This window comes from Sodiomyces alkalinus, assembly GCF_003711515.1.
Source record: "Sodiomyces alkalinus F11 unplaced genomic scaffold SODALscaffold_7, whole genome shotgun sequence".
NCBI lineage: Eukaryota > Fungi > Ascomycota > Sordariomycetes > Glomerellales > Plectosphaerellaceae > Sodiomyces > Sodiomyces alkalinus.
Genome location: NW_021167085.1, coordinates 1,210,933 through 1,221,332, shown reverse-complemented (window position 1 = coordinate 1,221,332; position 10,400 = coordinate 1,210,933). Strand labels below are relative to the sequence as shown.

General features: G+C 49.1%; 2 protein-coding genes across 2 annotated transcripts; both read right to left on the bottom strand.

Annotated features, from left to right (window-relative positions):
• Positions 1–1,376: 1,376 nt before the first annotated feature.
• SODALDRAFT_196086 (hypothetical protein) lies at positions 1,377–2,672 on the bottom strand. The gene has a single exon (XM_028607170.1). The coding sequence runs from the start codon at positions 2,463–2,465 to the stop codon at positions 1,620–1,622; it is 846 nt and encodes a 281-aa protein (XP_028465219.1). The 5' UTR covers positions 2,466–2,672; the 3' UTR covers positions 1,377–1,619.
• Positions 2,673–3,859: 1,187 nt separating this feature from the next.
• SODALDRAFT_340708 (DUF1750-domain-containing protein) lies at positions 3,860–6,238 on the bottom strand (the record flags this gene model as incomplete). Its single annotated transcript, XM_028612977.1, has 3 exons — positions 3,860–5,776; positions 5,839–6,102; positions 6,185–6,238. 3 exons carry the CDS (start codon positions 6,236–6,238, stop codon positions 3,860–3,862), a joined length of 2,235 nt encoding a protein of 744 aa, XP_028465218.1.
• Positions 6,239–10,400: the final 4,162 nt, after the last annotated feature.

Below are 10,400 nucleotides of genomic sequence, written 5' to 3'. Positions count from 1 at the left end.
AAAAAGAAGAAAAAAAAAGAAGAAAAAAAAAGAAGAAAAAAAAAGAAGAAAAAAAAAGAAGAAAAAAAAAGAAGAAAAAAAAAGAAGAAAAAAAGAAGAAAAAAAAAGAAGAAGAAAAAGAAAAAGGTCCAGGGCTGGGCTTCGTGTCTACACGGAATAAATGATCAGCGAAACACAGTGGCTGAAATAGATGATTCCATCTCTTCATAGTTAAACAACCTGCGGTCTTAGCGAAAGACGTCCTGCAAAGTAGGGCAAAGGTTCAAGAACTTAAAGCCCCGAGTACCCATTCTTCATACTCTATGCGTCTAGGGATTTCAGGATCTGGCTGGCTTACAACGCATTTGCTGATCAACTCGGAACGAACGTTCATTAACACCCTAGGCCATCCGCCGCGAGAATTTCACCTGTTATCGTGCGCTTTGGCAGAAACTGGTGTGAATTGTCCAGTTTGTCGGTAGACGTAAATTCCTATTTGTATGCTACGAGATTAACATGCAGAGGACCACAACTCTTAACTTTGGACTGCTCCGGATTCCTATCTTTTTGTAATTAAAATTTCCGACATCGGCACTTATTAACAACTCGCTAGGGACAATAAATAACCCGTGTTAGAAGACAAAGGTGGTGATAAACACGGCCAGAAGCCCAACAGCTATGGCGTATCCCCTGCCGGCCACCCGGACGGCTGAATTCTCATCATCTCCATCGTCGGCCAAGCCAGTGGGAAGAGGCGCAAGCCCCCCGCTCGCGGGACCTTCAACGCCGATAGCGCCTGTCGGAAAGATGATGGACGTTTGCAGAGTGACGCTCCCCGAGAGGAGAGATGCTATGGCAATGGGATCAATACCATTGCTGAAGCTTGGAGCAGTCGGAGAAGGGGCGGAAGAGACTTGGCTGTTGGTTCCGTCTTGGGTTTCGTCGTTGTCGGGGGAGTCGCCGTCTTCGCTTCCGCCGCTCTCCCCATCAGTGTTATTGTCGCTTCCACCTGTCCCTTCTTCGGGATTTTCTTCGCTTTCACCACTCCCATCTTCGGAGTTATCTTCACCTCCCCTGTCTTCCGGGACGTCCGAGTTGTCGTTCTCGCCTTCGTCGTTTTCCTCCTCTGGCTCATCTGCACCAGGTAGAGGCTGAAGCTCATCTAGAACAGGAGAATCGTCGCCACTGCCTAGTCCGCCGTCATCGGGCGTGATGCCCGATTCAATGGGCTGCAAAGAGTCTATAGGAGTCGGGGCGTTGTCAGTAGGAAGGGGGCCTTCGGGGAGGGTTGCCGGGGGGGTACCGTCCCCAAGAACGTCGGAACGAACAGGGGAAGATAAGGCAGGTTGTGTAGAGACATCGGAAACAATGTCTTCAAAGGGGAAAGAGGTGGGAATCGGGATGTCGCTGAGGACGTCGGATATGATGATATCAGAGATGTCGGAAGGCAGAGCGCTCGGGATGACTGGTGGGATACTAGACGGCACAATAGACGGTAATCCAGGGAACGTTCCGTTGGATGGGATGGTGGGCAAGAGAACAGCCGGCTCGTCGGACTCAACGGGCTGTCCCGTGCTAGGTTCTGCCAACTCCTAGGTCTTGTCAGTGGTCTTATTCTCTGGTTGATAGTGGAAATAAGTTCACGAAAGGCTTACAGGGAGCCCACTAGGGAGGCTAATCGTGTCAGTAGGAATAGCGAGGTCGGCGGAGATAGTTGACTCAATCGGCTGTCCAGGGTCGAGGAGCTCGAGGCCATCCGAAGGCAGAGGATCGAGAAACTCAGGAGCATCCGAAGGTAGGGGGTCGAGAAGCTCAGGAGCATCCGAAGGTAAGGGGTCGAGGAGCTCAGGAATGTCCGAGGGGAGAGGATCGAGAAGCTCCGGAGCATCCGAAGGCAGAGGATCAAGGGGAGGAATTGCATCTTCATCTCCGCCCTCGCCCCCTTCCTCGATGATGGGGAGTTCGATGGGTAGCGGTAATAGCTCGCCGGCGGGGGGCTGGAATCCAGGGAGCGGCCTGAGCTCCGCACCTTGTTCGCCCTGGCGAGCGCCCTCGGGGATTCCATCTTGGCCAGGGATTATCACCCCAACTTCACCTCCGTCTATTTCAGGCTCAGTCACGGCCGGTTCTTCCACGACAGGCTGGTCAATGGGAAACTCGACAGGAACATCCTCTCTCCCATCCTCTTCTAGCGGCGGTATCTCAACAACAGGAGGCTCGAGAATAGGTAGGTTGACAAGAGGTGGCTCTCCAATCTCTGGAACCTCTGGGCTGGGACTTCCGTCCTCGGGGACGACAGGCAGAATCTCGTCATTAGTATTGTCGAGTGGTGGCAGAATGGGCAGTTCTGGCAGGGCTGGAATTTCAGGGACAACCGAGGGCAGGCCGACCACTGGGCCTGCACTCACATCTGCACTAGGAGCAGCAAGTTGCGCCCTGCAAAGTGAGGCACCCAGAAGAAGGGCGAAAGATCTGATAGAAGACATAGTGAAGGGATTAGAACGGTAACGATCGCTGTGGCCGTCGAGGCCAGACTCGTCTGAAGAATTACAAGAAAACGGAAGGATGGCCAGATCCGACGAATCGAAGAAGCAAATAAAAAAAGCAAAGCTGGACTAAATAAGGCCCCAGATGGCAAAAAAAGAAAAGAAAAAAAAAAGAGAGAAAAAAAAGAAATAGTATCCAGAAGAAGAGAAGAGAGCTGGCCTGCAGTCCGTGATGAAGCGAAAGTTGAAAAGAACAATGAAGAAAGGGAACGACGAGAAGAAACAAAAGGTCCACAATGAGATGGATGGGACAAGAAGGAAAGGAGAATATTGTAAAAGACGAACAAAAAATAACGATTAATTAGGATCGGGAAATAACGCTACAATGGATGATCACGGACGTACATAGACGCAGATGGGAAACTGTCGGTTTGGTGATGCCATACAAGATCCGCGACAGCCACCGTCTGATGTACCCACCCACCCTGGAAGACAGGGTCCCAGACCACTCCGTGCCCCTACAATAACCACGCACACTCGGCTTGACATGTGTTCTAGAGCCAGTGATCAACGTCTCATCTGGTCAACATATACCATGGCCACGTCGCAGGTGTGTTCACTCCCGGTAGCTTCTAAAGTATTCCAATAAATAGCTGGTCAGATTGGCTTAAAAGGTGGTCGAGAGCATACGGGCCTCGCAGCTCGGCCTTCCGGCAGATCAGATTCACCCAAAAGATCAAGAGTCTGACATCCGTACTCCTCTCAATGAACATGGCTATCTGGGTGACAGAAGGTCGGACGGATTATACATCGGGTCAAGCGAGGATGGCATGGCTGTTACGCAAACTCCGTCCGTACTCCGTATACGAGTACACGATGACGCTTTCATAAAGGCGACAAGTGAGCTTGAAAGCCCCAAGTTCAGAGAGCCGGAAATGAATAGATGAAGCAGTGCGACGAAACATGACCCCGTTGAGGCTTGAAGCAGCCCAAACGGAGCTTGACCCCTGAGGTCCGAGGCCCGACCCACTGTTAGTAGTCTCCATACCCCCAACGCCCAAAACCACTAACGCATCTCAGACCCTCTTGGCATCTTCAAAAGGTACATATACCCCAAGGTAGGTATCCGTACATCGGTCACAACGACCACAACGGCCCAGACCAAATGTCCATCGTGTACGCCCCAGCATCTCTACGGTATCCAGAGCGCCATCCGTGCGTCCCTGAATCCATAGTCCCTGTAACCGCCACGGAAAAAGAAAACAGAATAAAAAAGTCCAGTATCCGTAAGAACTGTACTAATTACTTCATGCTCAAGTTTTGTTTACTTGTTCTCGAGGAGAGGGGGAAAATGACAACTCGCCCCATATCTCGTTCGTTTGATGAGGCGACTCCTAAACGCCTTCTGATTGATTCTCCCCTGGTGTATTTGTGTTCGTCCCGCCTACACCGTGGAAGGCATCTCCGAATGCAGAGCCTTCCATGTCCATATTTAGATCCAGCCCCTCTCCAAGCGACCCAGCTGCACCGTCCAGGGCTGGTGGTTCATAGCTTGCAAGCGCATCTCCCGCAGTGTCGAGATCCCCCAGAGAGCTGAAGTCGTTAGCATCTCCCTCAGTTACCGCTGGCGTTCCCACCGCCGAGGCCTGTCCTGTCGCCGGGCCTCCTCCCGTCGCCGCTGGCGTGCTCGGTTTCGGAGCTTGAGTGCCAGCGCCGTCGCCCGTAGTAACCCCCGCGCCTTCCGGTGAAATACCGCCCTTAGGCACCATGACCCACTCCTCACCACCAGAACCTTGGTTGGGATTGTTGGGCGGGACTTCTTTGTTCATCTCTGTCTCCGTATTGCCCATGGTGACATCCCGGGTGTTGTTGTCATTACTGTCGGGCTCTCCTTCGGCGGCGGAGGAAACCGGCGCGGGAGACTGTGCATCGGCGTTCATAGGTGTCGCCGCGTTAGAATTCATAGCTGATAAATTCGCTTGCGGGGTAGGGAAACTGTTTAGCGGAGTCGAAGTGTTCGAGAGGCTGGCATGCATCTGGTCCAAGAGGCCGGCTGCAGTGCCACCCATATCGATATCCGCGTCTCCCACCATGACGCCACTGTGCTGCGATCCGGCCTGCGATGGGCGACGGGATGTACCGTCGTTGGAACCGGAAGGTCCGGCGCCCACCACTGGCGTTCCTGCCTGTATTTGCGGCGGTGATGGGCCCTTGGCCATCTCCGGGGCCGGTTCCTGGAAGCCGCCATCCTGGATTCGGTTCACCTCGTGGAGCACTGCGATCCGCCGGCCTACATGGGCCTCTACCTGGGCCACGATCTCGTCGACCTTCTTGTTATGGCTTTGCGACCATGAACCTTCACTCTGATCTTTCGCATCGGATGTTCTGCCTTCAAGTCTCCACAGTTCCGGACCCTGTTCATCGACGGCGTTTCGAAGGTCCCTGTCTGCATTCAATAGCAAAGAACCAGCCTTGAACTTTTGCATGGCCTTGGCGTGGTCTGCCTTCAGCTTTTCTATCTCTGCTTTCGTGGAACTAATGTGTTTCTCGGTTCGCTTCCTGAACTCGGCGGCTAGCCCCGGGTCCAAGTGGCCAACATAAGGTTTATCTGGTATCTGCGACATGGCGTTCGCCCCGGGTGCATCGAAAATGCCTTCGGTCACGGATCGCAGCTCGCCCTTGAGGCCCAGGCCAAGGTCGGAGGGGACAATATGAGAGATAGGATAGGGTGACGACAGGAGCTCTTCCATCCAACTGTGGTTTTGCCGGTACCGAGCGTAGGCGATGTCCCGAGGGGTCAGAACATCGAAAACGTCCCTTTGCTCTTCCTCCAGCGCATCGGGGAGGGGTCCCACTTGCGCATGCGCATGCGCCTGGGCTTGCGGTTGTCCCCCCCGGGGACGCTTCATGGTTTGGGTCACCGCGTTCTGGGCGGGGTATGCCATCTGGGCCGGTATGCGTTTTGGTTGCCCTGCCGCTGCGCCGCGTCCTCCTGGCTGCGGAAATGATATCTGGGGCCAGTTGCCCCGATCCGAAAGCATGAAGTCTTTGCGCGTAATTTGGCCGCAACTCTGCAGGAAGTTCCGCTGCGTCATCATGGTCTGGGTTTCCGGCAGGAACGGAATCATGTTGATGGGTAGGCAATCCTGCGCCTCGGCACGTCCATAATGCACGATCCAAAGACTGATGTCCGGCTGAGGTGTGTTGATGTTGCCCGATTGCGAGGGGACGAGCCGAAATCGTCGGCGGGTGCGTGCGCCTACCTGGTCGCCGGGTGCGAAGCCCGACTTGTTGTAATAGATCTCGAGCATCTAGCAAAGACTGTTAGATGGTGTCACAGGCATGCAAGGTGAGCTCAACACGAGTCACGTACCAGGCCATTGCCCACGTCGCTGCGGAAATATTGCTCCGGCGCCCATATAATCCCATCGCTGGCGAAGTGCGTCCCCAGCCTCTTAAGTGGTTGCCATGTGAGTAGTATGTGGCCTTCGCTGGGTCGGTCGAGGTATGTCCAAAAGAAAGGCGCCTTGTCCTTAGCGATCTGTGGTGCCGCTAGAAGCCATTTCGTGACTTGATTAAAGTCGATCTGTGCTTGATGGGGGTACTGGTTGGCAGAGACGAGATGGATATGCCGTAGCTAGAGAAACCCCGGTGAGCATTAGCATTTTCATCGGTAACGGAATGGCTTTCCGTTCTTGCAATCCATGGGCAAAGCTCACCAACTCTGGGTCAATTCCATCGCTAGGGTCATGCATGGGTTGTTGTTGCGCCATGGTGACCGCAAACCCGTAAAGCGCGATGTCGTCCTGGAGGCTTAAAAAGAGAGTGGATGGGTAACTAATTGGTCGACTTGGAGTGAACTCGAGATACGTCTTCGCGTCTTCGAACTACTTTTCGCGTTCGCGAATAGGCTATTAAGGGCTACCAGGTGCTTCGTTGATTATTGGCAGGAAAAAGAGTTGACGCAGCTGTCGCACGTCAAATAGGCACTTGAATGATTAACTTAGTAGAGCAGAAATCTCGTGTGTGTGTATTATGTTAAGTTACATCTAGGAGAGTCTCTTATGCCCTTAATTTGGGTGGTGAAGACTCCGTTATGGGTACTATATCATTTGGATCCTATCCGGTCTTTTCCGGTATCCACCCTTATTATATCCTGATGCCCGAAGTCCCTGATATCCGGAGCCCTTAGTTATAGAGTGGATCCCCCCTAGATCCCCTATAGGCTATATCGTGGTCCTGCCTATATAATATACCCCCTTAGTTAAGGTGAGTCTTCTCAGGTTAACTAACTAATTAGAGGCTTCGGTTTAAACTAAACGCTCTTAACTTTTTCATCGTAAAATTAACAGTCAGGGGAAAACGCCCTCGTAAAAGAGATCTAAATCCGCCCTATTTAACTGTTTAATTTAATTCCATCTTAATTAGTTCCTCGATCCTGATTAGCCGGATCTATTTAATCGGATCTATATCTATTGGATCTACTACACCCTCGGGGGCCTTCGTTATTACTACGGCCGTGGCTTTAGCGCGTTTAATCTCTTCGTGTAGTCGTTTAGACCACTCGATACGGTCCTTTTAATCCGTTAAATTAAGCTATTACTATAGTCTTTTAATTCCTGCCTCCGGTAATACCTTCGTTAAACCGTCCGCGATTATCTCCTTCGTATTAACGTACGTGACCTTAAAGAGGCCCTGCTATACTAACTAACGCGCCTACTAATTATAAATATCGACGTGCCGTAGCCTTATTCGCAGGCGTTATGCCTTCTTATTAACGAGGTTAATAGTCTATTAATTATCGTAGTATAGCTATAGCTATTATTAGTCTAGCCGAAGCTCTAAATCCCTTAATATCCGGCTAACGAATAGCGTCTCCTTAGCTACCTCGGTAAAAGCGAGTAGTTCCGACTTTATTAACGATATCGTGACCGTCGGTTATTTACCCGCCTTCTAGTTAACGGTGCCGCCGAAAAGCTTTATCGTATATCCTTATAAGCTCTTACGGTCTGGATTATCCCTAAAGGACGCGTCGCTTACTATTAGAAAGAGTCTATCCCCACCGAATTCTAAGCAGTGGTGTCTTATATAGTATAGGAATAGCAGTACTTATTAAGCCCTCTTAAGGTGGTTAGAAGAGGGGTCAACGTTATATTAGAAAAGCTTTAAGTAGGCGAACGCGATATCGGGTCTTATTACGATAGCGGCGTATAGGATAGAACCGATTATTCCCTAATACTAACGGACCTCGGGAATCGACGCGCGGGTGCCGTCTCGGGGCATTACCGGCTCTGTAGATAATAGGACCTTTAATGGTTTTCGGCAGAGTATATCTGCGTAGTATTTAACCGCGATCTTCTCTATATAGGAGGATTATAATAACCTACGGGTGGCTCTATCCCTTAGGACCTTAATTCCTAGGAACTAACGAATTTCTTCGCCTCCTAATAACCTATAGCTTCGCTTAAGGGCAGCCTCGAGGTCGTCGGCGTCTGTCTTACGGTCTCTATAGTATATAAGTCCGATATCGTTAACGTAGAAGAATAGGATTAAACCGTCGGGGATTATAATATAGGGGTTATTAGGGACGGCTATAAAGCCTATCCTCTATAGTGTACCGCTAAATTCCTCTTACTATAGTAGTAGCGATACCCTTAAACCGAAGAGGGCTTTCCGTAGTAGCAGGACCTTACCTAGTACTTCGTAGCCTTACGGTATCTTTATAAACACCTCTTCCTTAAGGCTAGCGTTAACGAACGCGTTAATAGCGTTGAACTGCCTTATCTCTAGGTTAAATCGGGCGGCGATCGCTATTAGTATATAGAAGGACCGCGAGGCTAGCGTTACGGCGTAGTTATCTTTAGTCTTTAACCGTTTTTATTAATCCCCTCTGACTATAAGGCGTGCCTTATACTTAAGGAGGGTGCCCTCCTTATTCAATTTATAGGTGTATACCTATCTATAGACGAGGACTTATTACTTATTAGCCTAATCACTACTTACCTCCTACTAGCAGTCTATCTATCAGTACCCCTTAAGGTATTCCCCCTCGGCCTATAACTACTGCTCCCGTAACGGGTAAAGGCGTATATCGCGGTGGTAGTTTAGTGGAGGCGGGAGATCCTCGCAGGTTATATACGATAGTGGCTAGGAGATATAAGGGGGATCTATAGTACCGATATTGCTGTCGTTAATAGCTTACTTCCTCGTGCGTATAGGGTTATAAGTCCTGCTAGCGTTAAAGAACGCCTTTTAGGCGTTATCGTTCTAGACCTTCTTAGTCGTGTATAGACTTACGATAGTTCTCGCGATAGATAGGCGCGCGGCCGATAGGCGTGCGGCGGATAGGCACCCCCTTAAGGGTATCCGCGGCTATCCGTTAGTGGTTATCGTGTTCTTCCACCTTAATTCCCCTAACCACCGCTAACGCTATAAGGAACGCGCGTACGGGATCTTTCGGGGATATTAAAGGCGTGGGAAACGGTTTAAACCTTATAGTAGTAAACCGTAAAGTGTCCGTAGTAATAGCGGTAGCCTTTCCCATAATAATAGCGGTAGCGTTAGAGTTACGAGGTTCTAAATCTATAGCCTAGTTATTAGACTATAGATTTAGAACCTTATCTATAGTAATAGTAGTAGCCTCTCTCGTAGTAATAGCGACGGCCTCGCCTTTATCTGTAGTAATAGCGGTAATGTCGTCTTTACCCGTAATAATAGCGGTAGTATAGTCTTCTCCTATAGTAATAGCAGTATCCGTAGTAATAGCGGTACCCGTAGTAATAGCGGTACCCGTAGTAATAGCGGTATAGTCTATAGTAATAGTAATAGCCTCTCTTATAGTAATAGCGATAGCCTCGCCTTTATCCGTAGTAGTAGCGGTAGCGTTACCTTTACCCGTAGTAATAGCGGTGGCGTTAGAGTCTTCCGACTTAAGATCTAATATGTCTACGGCTATACCCCTTAATAGTAGCCTATTCGCGATCTTATTAGATTAGGTAATACGGATAGATTATAAGCGTTCCCCGATTGTCTTAGCGGAAGCTATAGCTTATAGCGTTTTAATCCTGCTATTAAATATCTTATCTTCGTTAAAGACTACGTCTCTCGTGGTAATAATATCCGTTAGGTATAGTAGCTAAATACGGAAGCTATTCGAGGATTAGTATCCAATGTGATAACCAATCTATACCTTTGGTTCTAGCCTTTATAGGCGGTTTCTTTTAGCTTAGGCATCGCGCGTTTTTATAAAGGCTTTATAGCCGTAAGCTTATAGGTGCGTAAGGTTAGGTTAATAGCTGCGTAGGCCTTTATATAGCGTTCGCTAGTCGTTAATATATTATAGCGTTCTATTATACAGATATATAGTAGTCTTAAAGATCTTAGGCTAGATAGATATAGGCAGATTAGCTCTAATCCTTATAGCCCTCGTCCTTCTTTTAACTATACCTTTAATCCGTTCTATAACGCCGTTTTAATCCTATAAATATAATGCTAACGGCTAGCCTTTTACCCCCTTAGCAGCGAGGAAAGTAACGACTTCTAGGTACTAAAATATCTTGGCATCGGCTTATAGGATATATAGCCGGACGTCGAATTAGGTCTTAAGTAAGGTAAAAACGTCTTTTAACGCGTGCAGGATAAAGCCTTAGTCTCTCTTCTATAAGTAGTAATCCCACGTATAATCTATATACACGTCTATAACGAATATAATAGACTTATATAGGCCGCCTGCTAACGGCTCCGCCTCTTCTAGATTATAAACATTAATAGCCAGGGCCTCTCCGGGCTTTAACGGGTAAAGGGATAGTATCTGCCGGATCTATATAGGTATTTATAATTATCTATACGTGTTATAGTCCGTTATACGAGGTCCCTTTATCTTTACCCCCTAAGTAGCGTTAATAATCTTTATAAGAGTATCGGTGCCGTAATAGC

Bases quoted from the DNA above. Each gene is read 5' to 3' on its own strand.
- SODALDRAFT_196086 (XM_028607170.1), bottom strand. From the start codon at position 2,465: ATGTCTTCTATCAGATCTTTCGCCCTTCTTCTGGGTGCCTCACTTTGC.